Source organism: Hemiscyllium ocellatum, chromosome 3 (genome assembly GCF_020745735.1).
Source record: "Hemiscyllium ocellatum isolate sHemOce1 chromosome 3, sHemOce1.pat.X.cur, whole genome shotgun sequence".
In the NCBI taxonomy this organism is placed as follows: Eukaryota; Metazoa; Chordata; class Chondrichthyes; order Orectolobiformes; family Hemiscylliidae; genus Hemiscyllium; species Hemiscyllium ocellatum.
In genome coordinates, this window is record NC_083403.1 from 102,987,361 (window position 1) to 103,011,802 (window position 24,442).

The 24,442-nt window shown below is 42.2% G+C and overlaps 1 protein-coding gene across 1 annotated transcript in view; it reads right to left on the minus strand.

The window, feature by feature from the left end:
* Window positions 1–836: 836 nt before the first annotated feature.
* The window catches only part of epm2a (EPM2A glucan phosphatase, laforin), a 35,471-nt gene continuing 11,865 nt past the window's right edge, over window positions 837–24,442 (minus strand). The window contains exons 2-4 of the mRNA XM_060821402.1: window positions 11,422–11,596; window positions 5,431–5,672; window positions 837–2,360 (exon numbers count right to left, since the gene is read on the minus strand). Of these exons, the coding sequence (XP_060677385.1) occupies window positions 2,080–2,360; window positions 5,431–5,672; window positions 11,422–11,596 (698 nt within the window). The 3' untranslated portion in view covers window positions 837–2,079. The remainder of the gene's footprint in view (window positions 2,361–5,430; window positions 5,673–11,421; window positions 11,597–24,442) is intronic.

A 24,442-nucleotide genomic window follows, 5' to 3' on the forward strand; every position in this document is an offset into this window, starting at 1 on the left:
TCCATGGCCTCAACCCTCACCATCACCCTTCATACTTCTTTAACCTCCTACATCTCTCTGAGGTCTGTACCCTCTTCTAATTCAGGCCTGTTATGCATTCCCCATTTTCACTGTTCCATTGACAGCCAACTAATAGGTTGCCAGGGCCCTAAGACCTGGAACTCTCTCCCTAAATTTCACCATCTCTCTCCACTCCTTAAATAGATCTCTTTGACCAAGCTTTTGGTTATCTGTTCTAATGAAGTTTTATGTTGATGTTTTTTTGATATTACTGCCATGAAGCACCTTGGGATGTTTCAATCCATTAGAGGTACTACATAATTGCAAACTGTACTAACTAACACAATGGGTCGAGATTTAATAGAGTGATAAAAATTGTCTCTTTGAGCTGAGGAAAATGCATGAAACTCAATTTCAAAATAAACAGTATACCTGATGCTTTAAGACATCAATGGGCAAGATATGAAGCTTTGTGAAGTGAAATTCTCACTGAAGTTCACTTGTCAACATTTTATTAACTCAAAATTGCCTTGTTAATATATACACACATTTATTATCGATTTCTCCATTCAGCATTGCATATGGTCATTGAGTTTTAAATAACTTGGATTTTGTAGATGTAATAATGGTAAAATAGTCATATTGACAGCAAATTCTAGACTGCATATGTGGAGTTAAACATGAAAATCTAGTCTTCCTGCCAGAGATTTTACATTTCCTCATATATTATGCTGTTGAAGTTTCCACAGATTACAAGTTGTAAATGCAATCTTAAATATAAAATGATACTATGAAGATGTCCACACAGGCACAATCTTTAATGTATTATTGTTACTTTTTCTTTCAAACAGTAGAGTCAAACATTCATATTTGATATTTTTCTAAATTGCCAGTATTTACAAATGTGTGACAATGATCATTAAAATTAGCATCACTGTAGCTTAGCATTGTTGCATTGTTGTATGTTATCAAAGACCTGATTTGTCATTCCTTTAAGCTTAATTACATCTATCATTCCTTGGCTAACAGGATGAACAGAGATTGTCAACCAGCCCTTTGGTAATATTGTTCTATAACCAGCAACTAGAATGCAGAACAGAAAAAAAAACGAGCAATGTACTTTTATTTTTTCTTCAAGAAATTCAAAGATCAGGAGGAAGTTACAAAGGTGAAGCGGTTGAAGCCATGGGAGGGAATTGAAAATGAGTATAAAGTGATAAATGTAAGATAATGATGAATAAATCTGGTGGGAATTCAATAGAACGCCTTTGCTCAAAGAGTGATGAGCAACTTACTGTCAAATCAAGTACTTGATGTGAACAATACAGATGCCTTGGAAAGTTGAACAAAACATGGAGAACAGATTAGAAGGGTACATTAATAAAATGTGAGAAGAAGAATAGGAGTAGGTTCATGTGGAAGATAAATATCAAGCTGAATACCCTGTATGCACTATAAACTCTATATTTGATGTTGGAGATTATGAGTATGAATCCATTTAAATTCTCTGTGCAACACAGTATGATTCTTTCTGTGATGTTTGTTTATTATTTTCTGAAAGTAAGTAACTACTTGATGTCTTAACATTTGTCACTCCATGTTTGGGCATGCTGTCTGGAACCTGGATGCTCTCCATGGGAAGGGGAGAAAATCATTTGGCAAATCTCCTATCCAACATTTCACATACTTCCCAGTGGCTAGTTACCAAACAAGATTGAACTTCAGAAATACAATATGCTCTATTAAGGTCATTGGAAAGCAGTACTCCAAATAATTAAATAAACCCTTAGGGGAAATGAAAGGAACAAACAATCAGTTTCCATCCAGTGACCTTGGTGAATAAACATAGCTGCTGTTTTCAGAACTGCACACTTGTATTTTTTCACCAGCAGGTGAAGTAAAAGTATGAACTCAATAGCTTTGCTTGGAAAATGAAAAATGGAGTTATAATTCTTGTTAGTTGCAAGTACGTTCAAAGCATTGAGCTATCATAGCATTAATGTCAAAATGTGCACTCATTTTAAAAAGAAAACTCAACACCTATTTTTAAATATAATGTTTTCAAAGAGTAATTTCTATCTAACAGTTGTGACACACAGAAGAGTGAACATGTCCAAATTTTTGATAAAATTCATTCTGGGCACGAATCAAAGCCTCTTCATCTATGTACACTGCAGGTCGTTTGCCGCTTACAAAGTACTGAACTTTTCTAAGATTCCAACCAATTATGTACATTAGGTACCCACATACTGCAGCAGTCGATCTACCCACACCTGCATTACAATGGACATAGACAGTATGGCCATTTTCCAGCAATCCATGAAGCAAGTACACAGCTTGAGGCAGCATCTTCACCCGACCTGATGTGAAACAAGCCAGAGAAATCAAAAAAATGTGAGACAGTTTCATCGGATTGAAATGATAACTAATCAAAAAAAGAGCAAGTTGAATATTTTGTTGTTTATCTGCAACGGCAATTGAGGAAATGAAAGAAAGACTTGAAATATTTGTGGAGCTAGATATGTTTAACCCAGGTAGTGTTTGTATCACTGAGGATTTGTCAAAGGAAGCCTCAAATTTCATTCTTAATCCTTTAAATTGTTCAATGCAATAGAAGAAGGGAAAACTAACCGTAACAATTGTAATATTGCACTTTGTGCACTTTTGGCATTTTATAACTTGGACATATGCATTTAATTTATTAATTGCAGCTGAAACATTACCAGGATGCTGAATGAATTTATGGAGTTTGTCAAGGCTATCACTGCAAGGAATTACATAATACGTAAGACAATTTCTTTATTCAGAGTACGATTATAATTACCCCAGAAGGAATAGTTAAGATGAATAAGGGGAAGCTAAGTAAGTACGTGAGAGGTTTAACAATAAAGTATACAAGGATACAGCAAGATAAAAGTGGGATGAGTTTGTACTGAATATATGCTGTTGGGTCAAATTACTTCTTTGTAAAGTTCTGCATAATTTTCAGAATTTTCTTTCATTGATGATTACCAGGAAACTGGTCATTCATTAAATATCAGGAATTGCTGTTTGCAAGCAGTGCCCCTTCCCTATTTCAACAAGCAGTTATACGAATTAACTAACAAATCCCCAGAAACTTTTGCTAAATAGAATTTTTTCATTAGAAGTGTCAGAACAGTGTAAACTTTGGCTAAGGTAAGTCTTGATAAGACAAACAATGTGAACAAATAAGTATTTGTCTATTAAAGACACTGTATTCTTACTTACTATTTCATTCTTTGAAATTTCTCTCACAGTCAGGTGTTCTGCTCCACTGTGGTTTGGACAGTGTATGTTTTTTGTTCCAATTATTGGAATAAGGGCATTGCAGGTTGCGTCAGCATCAATCAATATGCTATCTGTCCCTGTGTCCCTATTTACTCTGCATTTTTCAGGAATCACTGCCTTGACTGCCCTTGAACATATCTTAGGAAAACCAAGATACTGTATATCTAGATTTCTAAAAAATATTTGATGAGCTGGATTAGATAGTGAATTATAAACTAAGCAGAACAAATAGGATTGAGAGCAAACTGTTTACAAAGCAGAGAATAGAAGAAAATGATACTTTTGGAGTGTCAGAAGGTTTAATATGGTGGTTCATAAGGATCAGTGCTGAGACCATGATTTTTCACCATTTATATTCATGATTTAGACTTTGAAATCAAAACACAATTTCTAAACTTCCAAATGTCATCTAATTCAGAGAGCTGGTCAATACTCAGGAGGATTGCAAGAATTTACAAGCATAAAAAAAACTTGCAGAAAGGCACATAATTTGCAAATTAATTTCAATGTGAATAAGAAACACTTGTTGAGTACTATGTACAGTTCTGGTCACCATATTTTAAAGAAGATGTGGAGCATTGGACTGGATTAAAAGATTTACAAGTGTAATAACAGAACTGTGAAATCATACTTATCAAACATAACTTGTATTTATACAGTGTTTCACAGAGAATGATGCCCAAGAAGTGAGAATTTGATGGATTTGAAAACAGGGATTTTAAATGTTAAAATGGAGGCACTGTTTAACCAGAACCATTGTATAATCAGTGAATGCAGGGGTGATGGGTGAACAGGATTTGATGCAATAAGGACAAGACAGAGTTTGGGAATAACCTCAGGCTTAAGGCATGTGAGGTGTTAGCCTGGAGGACATTAAAATAGTCAAGTTGAAATATAACAAAGGTAAGGATGAGGATTCCAGCAGGTGGGCTGAGGCACAGGTACAGTTGGGCAACGTTATGTTGTTGAAAATAGGTCTTAGTGATGCCTTTGATATGCTGTCTGGTCAAATACAAAATCAAGGTTGTGGACAGTCTGGCTCAGTCTCCAACAATTATTGTTGAGAGAGATGGAGATAGAAATAGAATTTGTAGTCCAGATGGAAGATAAGAGCTTTAGTCTTCCTAATAGTAATTCAGAAGACATTTCTTTGCGAGGTCTCTGTAATTCTGAAATTTGTTTCTTAAATTCTTTCAGTATAATCAACATTTGCAGCCACTCCCTGGTGACAACATAATGTTAATTCTCCCAAAACTAACTTTTAAAACAAAAAATAAGATTTAACAGTGTGTATAGTAAAGCTGTGGTGAATGATTTCTTTCAGTTCCAAAAAGTTCTCTCTGAATCCTGATGGATTACTCAACAGCAAAGACTAGGTTTCCAAGTCTGCTGTTTACTAAGAAAAACAAATTCTTGAGAGGATATTTTGTCTGGTGCCAGCCAAACTACCAGAGGTACAGACAATCTACAACCTGACAACAAGCATTCAGGTTAATTTTACTTTGTCTTTTAGAAGTTTTAATGTTTGAAATATCCTGGGAATTTGTGAAATAAGAACGTTCAAAGGAAGAAGTGAAAATTTCTTATATTAGAAGTTATATTTGCTGTACTTGCTGGCTTTCACTGCCTCCTGATCTCAGGATGTCTTGATTTAAATGTTTTTTATCGTTATTTTCAAATCCCTCCATGGCTTTCCCACTGTTTAGTCTGTCACTCCTCCAAACCTATAAACCTCGATCTCTGTGCTCCACCATCTCTGAACCCTTGTCCTCCCTTCACTTCCTTCACATTAACATTGATGGGTGTGCCTTCCAGCTGTGTTGGCTTTCATTCAGGAAATCCGATCCAAACCTCTCTGCCTCTCCATCTTGACCGAGCTTTTGGTCATCTTCTTTAGGTCAGTGTCAAGTTAATGGTTTAATTACATTCCTGTGATGAAACTTGGGATGTTTCACTAGACTAAAGTCATTGTATATATAAAACTTTTACTAATTAATTGTGAGCCCATATAATATGTTCATCATTCTATTTATTTTCCTATATGTTGTAATCACTCACTCCTGAAGACTTTATAAAGTTTCTGGCAGTAAAGAACAATAGTTAAGACCAATGTGCATTCACCTTCTGTACTCATGTCAGGAGTTGGCATCCATACGTAGGCTAAGCCTGCATCTTTGTACAGTTCCATCATAAATTCAGGTTTCATTGGTTCCGCTTTGCGGTTACATCCCCATGAATTGTGGTCCACATCCCATTCTGTCTGGAAGTTCATCACCGCAGTCACTCCCAGCTCATGCTTGAGTTTGATGGTCACATGTTCCACCTGTCGTGGACAGCTGCCAAGCCAAATCTTGGGCAGAATCCTGGAAGGGAATCAGAACAATATTCAGCTCTTTGTGAATGTATTCCACTTGTTATGTCACATAGAAGCAACCCACTTTAAAATGAAAAACAAAAGGCAGTTTACACCCATTTAGAACTGAAGAAAGTACAGCATATGTTTAAAATAACTAGATGGATACCTGCAGATTAAATTTCCAATATATGCTTTTCAAAAACCCCCTATTCAATTGTTAATAAAGGCATCTACAGCGATCTAGGTGTCTTTGTGTGTAAAACTTGATTTGTGTGATCTCCTGGTCTGGTCTTAATCACTTGAAGAAGAAGAATTTTCTAAAGTATTTTTTTCAGTTAGCGGCTTTGGGATTTATGCCTCTCACAAGATATTTTATGGCTAATGGTTGTTAAGGTGTGGAAAGGGTATTGAGTTTTGTGCCTCTGCCCATTGTGGTATGGGAAAGGCACAATGAACCAAATGATCTTTTCTCTCAGTTTCATACACAAAGTATGATATTGTAACGAAACACAGCAACAAAAGTCAGCCAAAAGTCTTTCATGCCTACACTCCTCTATGTTGCCCAAGATAAATTAAATTGACGAAGAAGCAGTAATATAAAGCCTGGCTTTGTAAAATGAATAAGTCATCTGTTGAGATGCTCAGGGAAGTAAAGGTGGAAATTACAGAAGGACTGGCTATAATCTTCCAATAATTCTTAGATTATGGTGCCAGAAGACTGGAGAATTAAATATGCTACACCCTTGTTCAACCAAGGCTACCAGGATAAACCCAGCAGCTACAAACCAGATACTTTAACCCCAGTTGGAGCAACAGCTTTCAGAAATGATAATTCAGCACAAGATTACTGTGGTTTAATTGAGAAAAAAACAGTACAGATGTGTTGAAGTGTTTAACTATTTGATTACATTTTGTTAAGATGACATGGAACTGAAGAGTGTATGAACTTCCAAGAGGTATTTGAAAATGCTACATAATTGGCTTGACAGCAAGGTTGGAGCCCTTGAAACTGAAGGGATAGTAGTAGCATGGGTGTGAAGTTTGTTGAGTAATGGGAAGCAGAGAGTAGTGGTAAACAATTGTTTTTCTATCCTGAAGGAAGTTGAATTACTCAGTAGACATTTGATCTGCATTTGTGACCTAAACTTGCATGTAAAGGTTCAATTTCAAAGTCAGCAAATGACACAAAACTAGCAATTGTTAGGAACTAAAAGGACTGTGATCAGACTTGCAGGAGATGAAAAGAGATTTACAGATTGAATGTATAAATAGCAGATAAAATTTAATGCAGAGAAGCAAATCTGATGCATTTTAGATGAAACAATAATGACAGACAATATAACATAAACCTTGCAGTTCTAATGTTAATGCAGGAGCAGAGAGACCTGTGACAGTATAGAATAAATTGTTGAGGGCATGTGGTAGGTTCAGAAATTGGTTAAATTGACATATGGGATCCTGGGCTTTATAATGTAGAAGTATTAAGTACAAAAATAAGTTATGATTAAAAAAAAGGGTTCCACCTTAACTGGGCCAGAGCCCAGGAGCAGGGGTTACAGAAGGTGATGATCACCAGGACTTATGTCTCTGGGGGGGTGCCTGTTTATTGGCCAACCACCCTGTTAATCTAGATCCAAAGCAACCAGGCATGTCCTTCTAAACAAAAGCTATTGTTGGCCAAGTGAGATACATCAGATTCTGAAAATCGTTTGCTTCTCACATGTTAGGACTGTTCTACTGGAAGTGGTTGGAAGTTGCTGGGTCACAAGATGAGGTGAGCTAATGTGCATAGTGACTCACACTACACAAGAAGTACCCTTTTGATCTCTGATGTGTATGAGCCTGCCCTGGACCATTTGCCCTTGACATCTCAAATTCTGACCTTACTCCCTCTCGATAGTGTCAAATGATGCCTGATGATTTCTTTGCCAACTCTACACCCACTCACTATCTGGTAAGTGATTACGTTGATTCTATTTCAAAGGCTCAAAATAGTACATCTGATGTCACGAGCTACAATGTGATACTAATGCAGAAAAGGCACCTTATTGCTGAGTAGGATTGGTGAGTATTTCTTGTCTTTAAAGAAAAAAATAAGTTTTATTTAGTTTTGTGTTTCAGTTTCTATTCTGTTTTCCCTCTTACACACAGCTTATTAATGAAAGATTGATAATAATGTAATGAAAGTTAATTAGAATGAAGTGTAAAGAGTGGGGGCTTCTAGTGTAAAGAGCAGAGATATTACAATAGTTAATCAATAAATTAAATAAAATATAATCATGATGACAGAATGGGTGATGTATTCCTGTTGCAGCATGTGGAAGCTGCTAGACATCAATGTAATCCAGTGTGAACATAACTGTAATAATTGTTTACAAGTCCAGGAACTTCAGATCTTAGTTGAGGAGCTGATTTCAAAGCTGAAAACATTGCACCAGCTCAGGGAAGGGGGAAGTTACTTGAACACTTTTATCCAGAAGTCAGTCACACCCTCAGACTAGCTTATTCATATTTAGTTTGCAATGAGGCAGGTGTAAGAACACTGCGGGATTTGTTGAGGAGCCTCAGTCCCTACAATTATGAGATTCTTGCAAACCATGTGGACGAGAGCAGGGACTGCAGGGAGGATGGGTGAATTGTCATAGCACCTTGGTACAGAGAGCCAGTCAAGTGGCAGGAAAAAATTCGTATTCTTCATTGTCACTGGGTCAAAATCATGAAATTCAACTTCTAACACCACAGATTGCAATATTGGAAAAACATTTACAGAGCATTTGAGAAGAGAGCAGATTAATTAGATAACTGTATCTTAGCCAGCACAGACACAATAGGCTAGATTGCCTTTCTGTAGTCTATCATTTCAAGAATTTATAACCACGGTTCTCACAGTTGAAGTAAGAATTGGAATTACAGAGTCACTGAATATAGGTGTAGAACAGTTAGAGCTGGTTGTTATTAAAAAAAATGGGTCCCAAGAATAACTTGAAGAATGGATGTCACGATTTGGATGTGCTGGTGTTGGACTGGGGTGGACAAAGTTAAAAATCACACAACACCAGGTTATAGTCCAACAGGTTTATTTGGAAGCACTAGCTTTCGGAGCGCTGCTCCTTCATCAGGTGGTTGTCAAATTAATAGGCGTCCAAAGCATTAGTTATCACACAAATTAAGATACATAGAGATATTTATAGCCATAATTCCATCTTTCATATCTTTATTTTCAATCAGCCATTCTCCCTTGCCAAGTTTTAACAAGAATAATTCTTTGAACATTCTAGTTTAATTTTGATTGAAAAATTAAATAATTCAACTGCTGAGAGTAATCATACAATTAATTAAAAAGTCTCCCTTACGTGTTATGATATCAAGTAACTACATTCCATTCCAGATGTCATTTTGGAAGAAACATGCTTGAAGAATCTTTAAGTTCCATAAAAATACTACCTAATTCATATTTCTGCACAGTGAGATCTACACAGGAATGAAAGAAGCCTACATCATAATTCCTTATTGACAAAAGCTCTCTGAAACAACTTCTAATTCCTATTGACTAATTGGACTTTGCAAAAACATACCTATCCAAAATGAAGCAAACTTTTACAACATTTTTCATTCATTCTTTCAGTAGAATCTCACTTAAAAAGCAAAAGTTAATATGAAGAAATTGAGAACCAATCACTTCACTACAGAATTCAGCAGAAACATTTTAATCCAGAGAGTGATGAACGGTCCATATCCAAATGCAGCAGGAACTGGACAATATCCAAGTCTGGGCTGACAACTGGCAAGTAACATTTACACCACACTACAACAGCAATGATCATATCCAACAAGAGAGAATATAATCATTGTTCCTTGATATTCAATGACATTACCATTGCTGAATCCCCCACTATCAACATCCTAAGGGTTACCATTGACCATAAACTAAACGAGATTAGTCGAATCTCGAAGTGAGTAACCCACTCCTGACTCCCCAAAACAAAACTCTCCCACTTGCCTGAATGATTGCAGTTCCAATAACACTCAAGAAACTTGACACCATCCAGGACAAAGTAGCCCTAATTGGTACCACATGCACAAACATTCAGTCCCTCCACTAATGACACACAGTAGCAGCAGTGTGTACTACCTACAAAATGCATGGCAGAAATTCACCAAGCCTCCTTAGACAGCACCTCCCAGACCTACATGCACCTCCATCTAGAAGCACAAGGGCAGCAGAAACATGGGAACACCACCAATTGCAAGTTCTCCTCCAAACTGCACATCATCCCGACTTGGAAATATAGCTCTTGTGCCTCTAGTGTCACTGGATCAAAATCCTGAAACACCCTCCCTTACAACACTGTGGGTCTACCTACATCATATGGACTGCAGCAGTTCAAACACCAGGTGTCACTACGTACTGAGGTTCTACCTGTCCCCGGCATTGTGAAGGGTGGGCCTGGCCTCACTGTCGTGGAATGCTCCAAGTAATTGGACCATTCCGTTTCACCTGTCCTTTGTGGAGAAATTTGTGAAGAAAAATACCTTTGACCACAAGTCCATAAGGAAGTGGTCAGCACGTGGTGTCCTGGAGACCCTTTGGGAAAAGGAGAGAACGGATCCTGTTGAGCAGTTCCCTGGGCAGACTGTCAAAGTCATTTGGCAGAATGCCTCATTGCCAGAACTTTCCAACAAGCACCAAGACATGGCTTGGCTAATAGTGAGGAGGGCTCTGCCTGTGAAATCCTTTCAGCATGCCCAGATTTGTTGTGCTACCTCACACTGCTCTCGAGGCGGCTGTAGAGGGAATGAGACTGTCACACACCTCCTTCTGGAGTGTGTTTATAGAAGGTAAGTCTGGAGAGGAATGCAGTGGTGTTTGTTAAGGTTTGTCCTGAGCAGCTTTGTGATGTGGGACTCCTTGCTCTACGGTCTGTTCCCCTCGATGTACACTGAGACAAATATCAACTTGCCTGGGGGATCATCAATTCTGTTTGGTCTGCCCAACCCCTTGCTGGTCTTCCAGCTGAAGAAGTCGACCCCTGACTGAGTGTTGCAGTCTGGCACATTCCAAAGGTCCAAGACTAACTGCTGAGATTTGCGCTGAAGCTTGGGACAGCTGCTGCCACAGCGCGGTGGGGAAAGACCACTGCATAAAGCCCTTTTGCCAACAAATAACAAGGGGTCCATTCAGTAATTGGGTTCCACTGATGCCTCAGCTAAATGCCAAGAGGCTGGATGGTTAACGTACAGAATTGTAAATACCAATGACTCAGTCTGTTCTCTGAATGTAAAGACATGTAAAGTAAACATCTGAAAGGCATCATCAGCTGTACAGGTACCAAAGATTTCAATGAATAAAGTATATTTTTGAAAAAAAATGGACTCCAGCAGTTCAAGAAGGCAACTCAGCACCACCTTCTCAAGGGCAACTAAGGAAGGGCAATAAATGCTGGCCAGCCAGTGACACCTACATCCCATAAATGGTATGGTTAAGACAAGTAGCACAGACATATTTAAAGAGAAACTTGATAATTACGAAAGGGAGAAAGAGATAGAACATTATAGTGTTATAGTGAATTAAAGAAATCTAGAAGGAAGGCTCTTGTGAAGTATAAATGTCAGAATGGGCTAGATGAGCAATTTCTGTGCTGTATATAATTAACCATTCTATGTATCTATTGTAATCCCTAACCTGTCAGCATCCTGTATTAATGTGCAGCACTGTTGGACAGAGTGACTAGATTTGGTATTCCTGGCTGGTTTACCTGGAGTAATGCATAGCCTGGTGATCAGCAATTTGAAAATAGAAATCGGTGGTGTGTTTCATTTCGTTTGAATACCCACTCTTCTCAATGAAATGCCCAACAGGGTAACAGTAAACACCATCCACCAAATTGCTGTCATCGTATTCACAACAGCGATCGTGTAGTGGTCCATTTCCTAAAACGGATAAAGAAAAGTCATTTTTCTGAGTTAAGCGGTGTGTTCAGAAATCAACCATTGTCAAGGAAATGCAGTCCTAATGAGTTGCTGCACTGGAGGAGATGCCATCTTCCAAATGAAATGCCGAACTGTGGCTCTAGCTGCTCTTTAAAGGTGAGCGTAAAGACCCCACTAGTTCAAAGAATTGCAGGGAGGTTCTCCCCGGTAAACTGACCAATACTTATCTCTCAACCAATATCTGTAAAACAAATTATCTGATCATCATCACTTTGGCAGCAATAAGCTCCTTGTTCTAGATTATTAGTCTGCTTCAGTAGACAATTAAAAATTTACTACATTGCTGTGGGACTGAGTCACATTTAGGACAGACCAAGTAAGAATAGCAGATTTGCTTCCCTTACAGGCATATGTGAAGGCATATAGACTTATTAAACAATTGCTGATAGCTTCAATGTCATCATTACTGAGACTTGCTTTCAATTCCAGATTTACCAATTGAATTTAAATTCCACCAATTGCTGTAGCAGGACATGAACTTGTGTCCTCAGAGCCGTTGTCCATGCCATCTCCCAGGGCAGAGCACAGGAGAGTTCCCATGCTCTTCTAATGTTGTGGACAAGGCCAGACCACTCTAAACATTCTTATACAGGCAGCCCTAGACCTAACTTTGCAACTTGTTTCAGTGAGTGTACGGCGAAAATTATCTGGAGTAAGATAACTAGGTTGACTACTAGATTTTAAAACAGACAAAAAATTTATTCACAAAATTACACAATGAAACACAAAGAACAGAATAAAAAACTGCTACAGAACTCAACCTATCCAGCTAGACTTAATTATACTGTTCTGAATACACAGAACAGTCCCAAACTCCCTTTAAAACCCAGTATAAATGGATCACATGCTTACAGGTTGAAGTTGAAGGGCTGACAAGGTCATTGCCAGATTACACAACTGTGCCTGTACATTGATGACCTGGTAATTTTTAGTCACTCGTAGAAGGAACATTTATCGGACTTATTCGATCGACTTCAGAAGGTAGGCTTGGTGGTAAACCTAGCTAAAAATGAATTTGCCAAAGCCTAAGTCACCCTCCTGAACCATGTTATTGGACAGGAACAAAGGGCCCCACGAGATGCGAAAACGAAAGTAATTGGGGAATTTCCTACACCGTCGACAAAAAAAGCAGTACTATGGTTCCTGGGATCCACACAGCTCCCTGTTGAACTTCCCAGTTCAAGCCTGAACTAAACCTGCTCAGCTCAGCTAGCTAAAGAGCTGACCACTCCCCCCTCTTTACTCAGGTCACCTCTAAAGCATGACCACTTTGGCCTGAAGTCTCATCTGTTTACAAAGGCATCTCAAAATCCTTTTCATCTCTATACCAAACCAGACTGATTGGAGCCCAGCCTGGTTTATTGCCCCTCTGAAGGAGAATCAAGGACAGAGTCTCCTTGAACCACGACACAAATTTTAGAAAAAAAGGACGAGCTTTGTGACACCTCCCTCCCAAAAAAAACATCAATATCAAAAGATGGCTTCATTTTTAACCCTTCAAAAACCCAGTTGGTGGTCTAAACACACATATACGCTATACTAACTATAACCATGCAAACATGTGCAACTACATGAACATTCAGGCCGCAGTACACCCACCATTGAATGCCTCCATATCTCATTCAGGTTTCGATAACGCATCGGCAATCACATTTTCATGACCTGCCACATGCACAATTGTCAAATTGAATGGCTACAATGACATCTAAACAGTCTGGCATTTTTGTCCTTAAATTTTCCACAATGTCATCATTACTGAGACTAGCTTTCAATTCAAGATTTACCAATTGAATTTAAATTCCACCAATTGCTGTAGTAGGACATGAACTTGTGATCAGTGTAAGCGATTGTCTCAGATACATTGCTGGTAATATAAAGATTGAAATGTTGTAATGCCAACACCAAGCTTAAAGTCTCTTCCTCCACCGTTGAATATTTTTGTTGATGAATGTTCAACTTTCAACTACCCGATGGGTCTTTCTATTCCCTTGTCATCCTCCTGCAGGAGCACTGCACCGACACCCACACCACTGGCATTGATAGCCACTTTGAAAGGCTTCGTGTAATCTGGTGTGACCAATACTGGTTATCACAGTTTTTAGGCTGTCAAATGCCAGATCAACACAGCTGTCCCAAAGCCTCGAGGGCAGTCTCATGACAGCAATACCAAAGCCACACAAAGGTCAGACAGAGAGGCTCGAACTAGAGGTCCATGAGGTTGTGGGACCCCAACCCTTGGGAGAAGGACCGCCCCAGGGACAAGTCTAACTTGCCCTGCTGAGGCAGCGATCTGTGGACACCGACTTGCTCAAGGAAGTAACAAGCATCAGGGTAACCACTTACGCTCGGAAAGTGAGGTAGGGAATACCTGTTTATACAGGTCACCAGCCAATATTGTTTGGGAACAGAATAGGGAAGGTAGATTCAGCAACTCTTCATGGCCTGAGTTTTAAAAAGTTTAGGGAAGTGGTCAGCACTCCCCCCAAAATCATGGAGTCCCGAAAACTCTGAAAAACAAAGGACCCCCTCCTAGCCCCCTTCCCGCAGTACCCCACAGTTACCTTGTTGTTGAGGAACTTGATCCTGGGGGGTGGGATGAGGTGGCTGCATTATTGGCTTCCCAGCTGCACAGGGCAGCAGAGAGAGAGAGAGAGACTAGCTGGCAGCCTGTCAGAATTCATGTTAGTACTCAACAGGGTCCTAGTGCCTGAATGCTTCTTCACTGAACCTTGGAGGAACTTTGACTCTTTGCGTTCAGCCTTGCATGCACATTTGCCTACTGGTGATTGAATGTCTGTTTCAATCCCTGCAGCTCAAGATCCAGAGATGACTTGATTAATTTTGCATTTTGGTGATCTAAGATGGTTTTACTTTTAAGGAACCATCGGTGCTTATGAAATGAAAGTTCTGCATAAGTTTTATTAATAAGGTTTTAATGCTCCTACCTTTCTCTGCTTGTTCTGCAGTCACTGAGAGCTGTGATTGTTCAGTGATTCAGTGTTTGTTTACGTTGTGGTCAGGGATTACACGCTTGATTACCCTTTACAGTCTAACCTGTCAACCACTTACTGCCTGTGTGTTCTGCCAGCATTGTCTCTGTTTTGTTTTCCTCGAAAGCCGAAGCACAGCACATAGAAATCAACCCAGAATGTCCAGGGCGCCACGAGGGCGCGGACATCCACCCTCTGGCCAGGAGATGCCAGCTGTGGGAGCTGGGAAACCCCAATCATGTGGTGAGAACGGCCCAGGGCCGAAAATGAACAAGAATACACAGAAAAGGCATGGCAAATACGTGAACTTCAAAAATAAGATAGGAGATGTGCTTGTTACACCTGGTTCACCGGCAGACACTGTGCAGAAAGACAGGGGACAGGCAATACATTATCCCCTTCACAGGGACCTTTACACCTTGTTCCAAGGAAATTAGCTATATGGGGGGTCCTTTAAATTTGATAAAATAGATTACTGGACCTCGGCCATCACAGGGGGGGTAAGGGGATCCCTCATGGAACACTGTCTACATGTTGCAGTGTCTCACAAAGTTTTGGGACATTGCTAAACTCCATCAGCCCCCCCTAAGGTAAAAGACCGCTGCAAGAAACCCCAACAGTGGAGACCCCTACCACTGTGGACACTAATGCCATACTGACCAGCATCCCTGCCTCCGGCACCTGCTTTTCTGCAATCAACCACTGCTCAGCCTTTTTCTTTATTAAATTGTCCCCTGAAAGCCAGTTTTACGTATGGCAGCTGCCAGTACACATGGACCAGGCTTCCCCAGGATTACACGGAGAGCCCCACAGTCTGTGATGCTGCAGTACACCATACCCTCTTTACTTTAGACCTGCAATATGCGGATGATTTGTTACTGCCCTCCACCTCCATGGAATCATGTATGCAGGACACTGTCACATTGCTCTGCTGTCTGGCAAAAGATGGACATAGAGTTTCCATGGAGAAGATGTAACTCTGCCAGCACACAGTACAGTACTTGGGGTACGAACCCTCGCATGGCCTCAGGGCACTGGCTAGAGAGAGAGTCGCAGCCATCACTCAGCTTCCCCTGGCCAGCCACAAGAACTCAGCTGCAGACTTTTCAGGGGGTGGTGAACTATTGCAGGCACTGGATCCCAGACCACCGTACCATTCATGAGCCCATACGGTTGGCAGCTTCACCAAAGGTGACCTGGACAGCAAAGATGGGACAGGAACTACATTTAAAAAGCAACTGGCCTCTGCTCCTGTCCTGGGAGTCCCAGACTACACCCAACCCTTCTACTTATATGTCAACGATTCTGAGGGATTTGCATTCAGCATCTTAACATAGCTTCACGGGGATCTCCAGAGCCCTGTTGCTTTTTACTCTATGCACTTACCACCTGTTGTAAGGGGAATGCCAGCATGTTTGAGAGCTGTGGTAGCAGCTGTGGTAGCAGCCGTGGTAACAGTAGAGAAGGCAACCCCCATTGTGCTGGATTACCCATGCACTGTTTTGGTTCCCTATTCGGTCTCCCTGCTGCTAAATTCAGCAGCAACCAAGATTTTACTGCCACCTGGAGAACTGGCTATGAGGTCACTTTACTATCCAAAGCCAATCTGTCTCTACAACGTACTCCTGCCCTGAACCCCACCACCCATGTCCTGCAGGACCCACAATAGCACAGGCCCCAGTATTCCCTGACCCCCATGGAGGCAGTGCGAGCTGCCCAACAGGCTGATCCCCCGCAAGAAAAGGACAGTTGGGCCCACATTGGGGCCATGCAGTCACCTTCCCTACAGCTGCTGGTACACCCCGATGGCTACATCATTTGCCCAAGAGCCCACCTACACACACTGACCCTAGCAGCCCACGGCACTGGCCACACGGACAAGAGGGGCATGATACACACTGTAACGCAGCCCTGGTATGCACCAGGATTCACTGCCGCTGCCCTAGCCTTGCTGTCACAGTGCCTTATCTGCCTGCAGAACAACACAGGAAAGCCTGTTACCAAATATGACCACCTGCCAGTTCCTGAGGGGCCTTTCAGCCACTTGCAGATGAACGTCACACACAAGCCCCAAAAAAAACAGGGTGACAAGTACATCCTGGTCATCATGGACATATTCTCCAAGTGGGTGGAAGCATTTCCCACAAAAAAAAGGACGGCGCACGCACGGTACTAAAATGCCTCCTAAAGGATGTCATCCCCAGATTTGGGGTCCCCAGTAGCATAGAGTCGGACAGAGGGACTCACTTCACTGCTAGGCTTACGACTGGCATTAGCAAGACACTAGAGATACCATGGCGACACCACATCCCCTACCAACTCCAGTCATCAGACATGGTCAAACGGATGAAAGGAACCCTTAAGACCACACTAATCAAAATCACCCAGGAAACAGGACTGACCTGGCCAGACACTTGCCACTTACTCTCTATACTATACGTGTGCAGGCAAATCACACGACTGCGCTCACCCCTTTTGAAGTGCCTATGGGACAGCCTATGCCCACTGCTACCAGACCCCCAAAGCTCTCCATGGATGCAGCCCTTCTCCTGATGCAAGAGGCCCTGCTAGATTATGTCCAGGCCCTTAGCAGGAGTATTAGTGTTACACATGACCAGGTCAGGGTCATGTTGCCTACACCCCAATCAGTGCCCATTCATCTGTTCCGACTTGGGGATATGTCATGGTGAACTCACTAGAAAAGGATTCTCTCTCCCCTAGGTGGAAAGGCTGATGCTGATGATGACCCAGACAGCTGTGAAACTGGAAGGACAGCCTGAATGGATACATGCCACCTGCTGCAAGAGGGGTCCACCATCAATGAACAGGGACCAGACAGACGAAGATGCCACTTGGAAAATCGAGGATGGATCCAGCTGTTCGCTGCAGCCATCACCATCATCACCCTCAGCCTGACCTGTCTGACCATCACACTGTGGCTTGTTGGTAAACAGGGACAAGCGGCGAGACATTTGCATGCCTTTGTGCAATACTAACACGTTCTGCCCCCCTCATCACTCAGCTAGCAGAGATCCACTGGGAGAACATCCCTGTCCCTGAGATAACCTCTGCTGAACCAGGCTCAGACACCGAGAGCTATCTGATGATACCAAGCACCCCCTGCCCACCTGACAATCCTCCAGGCTCTGACTACATTTCCCCTTTCTCATCATTCCCCTAACAAAAAAAAAGAGGAATTGTGGGAAAAGATCTGTCACCCTGCCTACCCATAATAGGTCCACACAAAACATAGGAAAGCAAACTTGGCCAAACTATACCAAAAACACCCATAATGCTTCAGCAGGGACCAAGCAGGCTGACAAGTGAAACCAGACCGCACTCACAAACAAGGGAATACACTTCCCAGAACCCACTAACAATACCAGATTAACACAACTATTCCAAAGCCCTGAGGGCTGTCTCATCACAGAGCAATACAAAAGCCACACAAAAGAAAGGTCAGACAAAGTGGCACTAAAGGACCCTACCCCCAGGATGGGAACAATGGAAGCAACTTACTCACCTACCTGTGAAGAAGACTGGAATCTCCTATCCATTGATACCATCAGGATGTTGCACTATATCAAGAATTAGGACATTCATCCAATAACTGTTTTCCAATTATCATCACTGTAACTAGACTACTCCATTTCCAGATACACTGTATCTTTCCCCATTTTAATTAATCTTATTGTACAAGATTCCTATAAAACCTGGCTTCATCCTCAGCTTGAGGTAGAGAATCCTTGGTCTACCTGTACAGACTGTCAGTTCTGGGTCAGCCTAGTCAATTTCTCTTCCAGTGATATGGCTTGTAATAAACAGCTTGTCAATGTCACCCGATCTGGTTTGTGTGGTCTCTGCTTTATTAGGCTAATTTCTCTGATAAACCCCATGTGACAGTAATAATTCTTTCAGGTCATTTTGATTTTCTTGTGGAAGGTAACTCAATAAAATATCCCAATTTTTGACAACTTCCTCATTGTCCAGTTTGATTTGATGTTGCGTAATGGGATTGCCTCATCCATTATTGCTAATAAATATTTATTCCCACTTTTTGTTTGAGGTACGGGACCCACGCAATCAATCAAGACACTTGTGAAAGGTTCCTCAAATCCTGGAATGTTATTAAAGGTGCAGGTTTTATTACTCCCTGTGGTTTTCCGATTAGCTGACATGTATGATGCATCTGGCAAAATTCAACTACAGGGAGAAAGTGAGGACTGCAGATGCTGGAGAAGAGAGCTGAAAATGTGTTGCTGGAAAAACGCAGCAAGTCAGGCAGCATCCAAGGAGCAGGAGAGTCGACGTTTCGGGCATGAGCCCTTCTTCAGGAATTCAACTACATTCTTGTGTAGTCCAGGCCAGTAAAAATGTCTTTGTATTTTAGCCTGTGTTTTCCTCACTCCTAAATGACCTCCAAGTGGAAGTTCATGCGCCACTCTCAGCACCTCCTTTCTATACCCTACTGACAAAACAATTTGATGAATCTCTGCCTTTTGTGGGCGGCACGGTGGTTAGCACTGCTGCCTCACAGCGCCTGTAGACCCAGGTTCATTTCCCGACTCAGGCGACTGACTGTGTGGAGTTTGCACGTTCTCCCCGTGTCTGCGTGGGTTTCCTCCGGGTGCTCCGGTTTCCTCCCACAGTCACAAAGATGTGCGGGTCAGGTGAATTGGCCAAGCTAAATTGCCCGTAGTGTTAGGTAAGGGGTAAATGTAGGGGTATGGGTGGGTTGCGCTTCGGCGGGTCGGTGTGGACTTGTTGGGCCGAAGGGCCTGTTTCCACACTGTAAGTCTAATATGGGCGGCACGGTGGCACAGTGGTTAGCACTGCTGCCTCACAGCGCCTGAGACCCGGGTTCAATTCCCGACTCAGGCGACTGACTGTGTGGAGTTTGCACGTTCTCCCCGTGTCTGCGTGGGTTTCCTCCGGGTGCTCCGGTTTCCTCCCACTGTCCAAAGATGTGCGGGTCAGGTGAATTGGCCATGCTAAATTGCCCGTAGTGTTAGGTAAGGGGTGGATGTAGGGGTATGGGTGGGTTGCGCTTCGGCGGGTCGGTGTGGACTTGTTGGGCCGAAGGGCCTGTTTCCACACTGTAAGTCTAATCTAATTTCTTATCTGCTTGAATGTGTGATGGTCTCCATTTCCTCATTAAGACATCATTTGTTAAATAATAACACACAGGAATGCATTAACTTTCCTTCTCTGTAAATGCCTTTTGATATAATTGTTTTAAGTTCTCATCTTTTTGATGTAATTCAATCAGCTTAGCAGAGCTAAAGATACTTGCATGTTTACCTATTTGCTGTTTCTCTGTGCCATTTACCTGATCAAAAAAAGTCTCAGATAACACGAGGTCAGCTTCCTTATTTGTGCCTTTTGCTTCCCTCCTGCATCAGCTTGTGACTCTGTGATTTTGTGATCACACAATCAGGGAAAATTTCTGGATAAACATTCTCCATATCTTCAGTTGCCTCCGTCTCCACTGGCTTTTCAATTAGAGTAGACAGCACACTTACCGGTGAATCAGCTCTATCATTTGCAAGGACAAATTGTATTCCTGGAGCTGAGAGTTTGTCTAGTTCTCCTACCACCAATTCTCCACTCTTCTCTGCACTCTCTAGCCTCACTTTACATAATTGAGCACTTCTTGTCTCACCATGAATTCCTGTTACCAGTACCTTTTCTGGCAATAATCCCTCATCCCACATATCTCCTCATTTTTCAATTTCGTAGACTGAGAGGATCCTGTGTCCCTCAATATTGTAACCTCTTTACCTGCTACTCCTGGCCTATGTGAATAAGCAATACCCTTGCATGTATATTTTTTAAGCAGATCTGGCACTGCCTCCTTAATCAACCTCTGATCATCTTGTACACTGTGAGGCAGTTGTTTAGCTTCCCTTGCGCTTTTTGTTACTAGTCCAAGAAAACATACAGGCTTGTCTGGATTTCCTACATCTGGCTTTCTGCTAGCCCACCAACCCTGTGGTTTCATGTGGCCCACTTTATTACAATGAAAACAACAAAGCTTTTTAACCTATTTTTCCCCCTCAAGGGTTTCTTTTTTACCCTACGGTAAATTATCCTTAAGATCGTCACTGAGATCTACCTTTCCTTTTTCACGTGAGGATTTCTCTTTTGACCTAGTTTCTATCCCTCATGGACTGAAATTGATTTTAGAAGCCAAACTGTGTTTTATGCATCAGCTCATTATCATCAGCTACTTCAGCTGCTAACCTTGCTGTTTTAACTCTCTGCTATTCCACATGGGTTTGCACTACTTCCTCACTGAGCCTACCTTCAGCCTTTATCTCCAGTCTTTTAAGCTGACTTTCCTTTTCGAGTGACAGTTTTTGAAGTTCAAAAGCTCTCTCTTTTTCTTTCTCTGCTCTCTCCTTTCCCTCTTTATTTTTGTAAATATTAGCAAATATTTTTAACTTTACAAACATATAAAATTATTGAAAAATACAATCAATAACAAAATCAATATAATAAAAAGAAAGAAAAACACAAATTACAATACAACTACTGTCTACTAACTACTAACCTACCCTATAATACAAAACAAACCCTAACTGTGCAAAGCAACAGCAATAAAGAAGTAAATAACTACTGGATCAAAAAAAAGAAAGAAAAACAAAAAAAGACACAGAATACAGAACAGCTATGCTCGGTGCAAAGCTCCCAAACAAAGCAATGGGAGCATTGCATATATACCTGTATTAACTCAAGAGATCCCCTCCATGGTCCAGGGCTCGACAAACTTAACCATCTTGGTTAAACAAACACCCTAGTCAAGATAACTGGCAAATGTATATCCAAATAATACCAGTAGGGCTGCTATTGTTATAAAAATGGTCTGTTGTATAGTGCATCATGTTTGTAAAAATGTCTAAGGGAATGTGCACTATAATTAATTTCTGCCATCCCAGCAAGGCTGGCAGGTTCTCAGACACCAGAATATTCTTCTGTGCACAGTATGCAAGAATATTAAATAGTTTCTTCCCATGCGTGTCTACAGATGGTAAATTCGGTAGACTTAAGAGGAGGGATATGCAGTCTACTTTGACTTCAGTCCTCAATACCCTCCCTATCTCTCCCGCCACAGTGCTCCAATAAACACGGAGCCTGTGGCATGTCCAGAAGCAATGGGTAAGTGTACCTACACTTTTTTTACATTTGAGGCACACTGAAGATGACCCTTTTTTAAACTTCGAGTAAAAAATGAGGTCTGCAGATGCTGGAGATCACAGCTGAAAATGTGTTGCTGGTTAAAGCACAGCAGGTTAGGCAGCATCTCAGGAATAGGGAATTCGACGTTTCGAGCATAAGCCCTTCATCAGGAATGAGAGAGAGTAGCCAAGCAGGCTAAGATAAAAGGTAGGGAGGAGGGACTTGGGGGAGGGACGATGGAGGTGGGATAGGTGGAAGGAGGTCAAGGTGAAGGTGATAGGCCGGAGTGGGGTGGGGGCGGAGAGGAGATTGCAGGTTAGGAGGGCGGTGCTGAGTTGAGGGAACCGACTGAGACAAGGTGGGGGGAGGGGAAATGAGGAAGCTGGAGAAATCTGAATTCATACCTTGTGGTTGGAGGGTTCCCAGGCGGAAGATGAGGCGCTCCTCCTCCAGCCGTCGTGTTGTTATGTTCTGCCGGTGGAGGAGTCCAAGGACCTGCATGTCCTCGGTGGAGTGGGAGGGAGAGTTAAAGTGTTGAGCCACGGGGTGGTTGGGTTGGTTGGTCCGGGCGGCCCAGAGGTGTTCTCTGAAGCGTTCCGCAAGTAAGCGGCCTGTCTCCCCAATATAGAGGAGGCCACATCGGGTGCAGCGGATGCAATAGATGATGTGTGTGGAGGTACAGGTGAACTTGTGGCGGATATGGAAGGATCCCTTGGGGCCTTGGAGGGAAGTGAGTGTGGAGGTGTGGGCGCAAGTTTTACATTTCCTGCGGTTGCAGGGGAAGGTGCCGGGGGTGGAGGTTGGGTTGGTGGGGGGTGTGGATCTGACGAGGGAGTCACGAAGGGAGTGGTCCTTGCGGAACGCTGATAGGGGAGGGGAGGGAAATATATCCTTGGTGGTGGGGTCCGTTTGGAGGTGGCAGAAATGCAGACGTTCTAGTGCCAGATGAACCCTGACAGACGTTTTAATTGCGTAGCGCATGTCCTATTACAAATTGCGATCTTTTGAGCATTCTCCCATATGTTCTCCCAGTTTCAGAAGAGATCTCCACTCCTAGCTCTTGCTCCTAGACCTTATATAACCAGTTAATATCCTGCCAGACCCTGCTACCCAGCAGGCGATTGATGGTACCAACTGAAAGGGTGCTTGTGGAACGTAGCAATATCCTCTCTGTATCGGGCTTATAGGGCTGAGTGAGAAGCGTAGTCTTCTTCTTGATGAAATCCCTAACCTGAAAAAAACGGAACACATCTCTGCTGGGCAACCCATATTTGTGGCTCAGTTGCTTAACAGACGTCATAACCCCCCCTTCAAATAAGTCTCCCAAACTAGAAACTCCTCTCGCTGCCCATAGTTTGAACCCTAAGTCCATCATCCTTGGTCGGAACCCTGGCATGCCAACTATAGAAGTAAGTGGCGAAGTCTTGGATAAACAACCCTCACTCTGACACATTGCCCTCCATGCATTGACTGTACTAATGACAATAGGGTTCCGGCAGTGGTCCATAACTGTCCTCATCTTATCCATGAACAACAGGTTAATAGGAGGGCACTTTACCTGGGAGGCCTCAATATCCAATTGTATTGAATTTGGATCGTTACCTACCCAATCATTGACAAAGGAAAGCAGGGAACTCAGTTGATACCTCCAGATGTCTGGGAAATCAACTCCTCCCCCTCCTTGAGGCAACTGCAATTTAGTAAGTTTGATGAGGGGCCACACATGATGCCAGACAAAGGAACCAAACCACCCCACAAGCTTCCGCAGCGTTGACCTGGGAAACATTATAGGGAGCATATGCATGGGACAAAGCAAACGAGGAAGAACATTCATCTTAATGAGAGATATTCGGCCTAGCCATGAAATTGGAAGAGCCTCCGATCTCTGGAGATCCTACCTAAGATTGTCAAGCAAGTGAGCAAAGTTAGTCCGAAATTAAAGATCAAACTTGGGGGTAATAAAAATGCATAGGTATTGGACCCCTGCCCGTGACCACTTAGTCATAGTCATAGTCATAGAGATGTACAGCATGGAAACAGACCCTTCGGTCCAGCCCGTCCATGCCGACCAGATATCCCAACCCAATCTAGTCCCACCTGCCAGCACCCGGCCCATATCCCTCCAAACCCTTCCTATTCATATACCCATCCAAATGCCTCTTAAATGCTGCAATTGTACCAGCCTCCACCACTTCCTCTGGCAGCTCATTCCATAAATATACCTTCCTCTGCATGAAAACGTTGTCCCTTAGGTCTCTTTTACATCTTTTCCCTCTCACCCTAAACCTATGCCCTCTAATTCTGGACTCTCCCACCCCAGGGAAAAGACTTTGTCTATTTATCATATCCATGCCCCTCATAATTTTGTAAACCTCTCCAAGGGCATCCCTCAGCCTCCGACGCTCCAGGGAAAACAGCCCCAGCCTGTTCAGCTTCTCCCTATAGCTCAAATCCTCCAACCCTGGCAACATCCTTGTAAATCTTTTCTGAACTCTTTCGAGTTTCACAACATCTTTCCGATAGGAAAGAGACCAGAACTGCACGCTATATTAAAACAGTAGGCGAACCAATGTCCTGTACAGTCACAACATGACCTCCCAACTCCTATATTCAACAG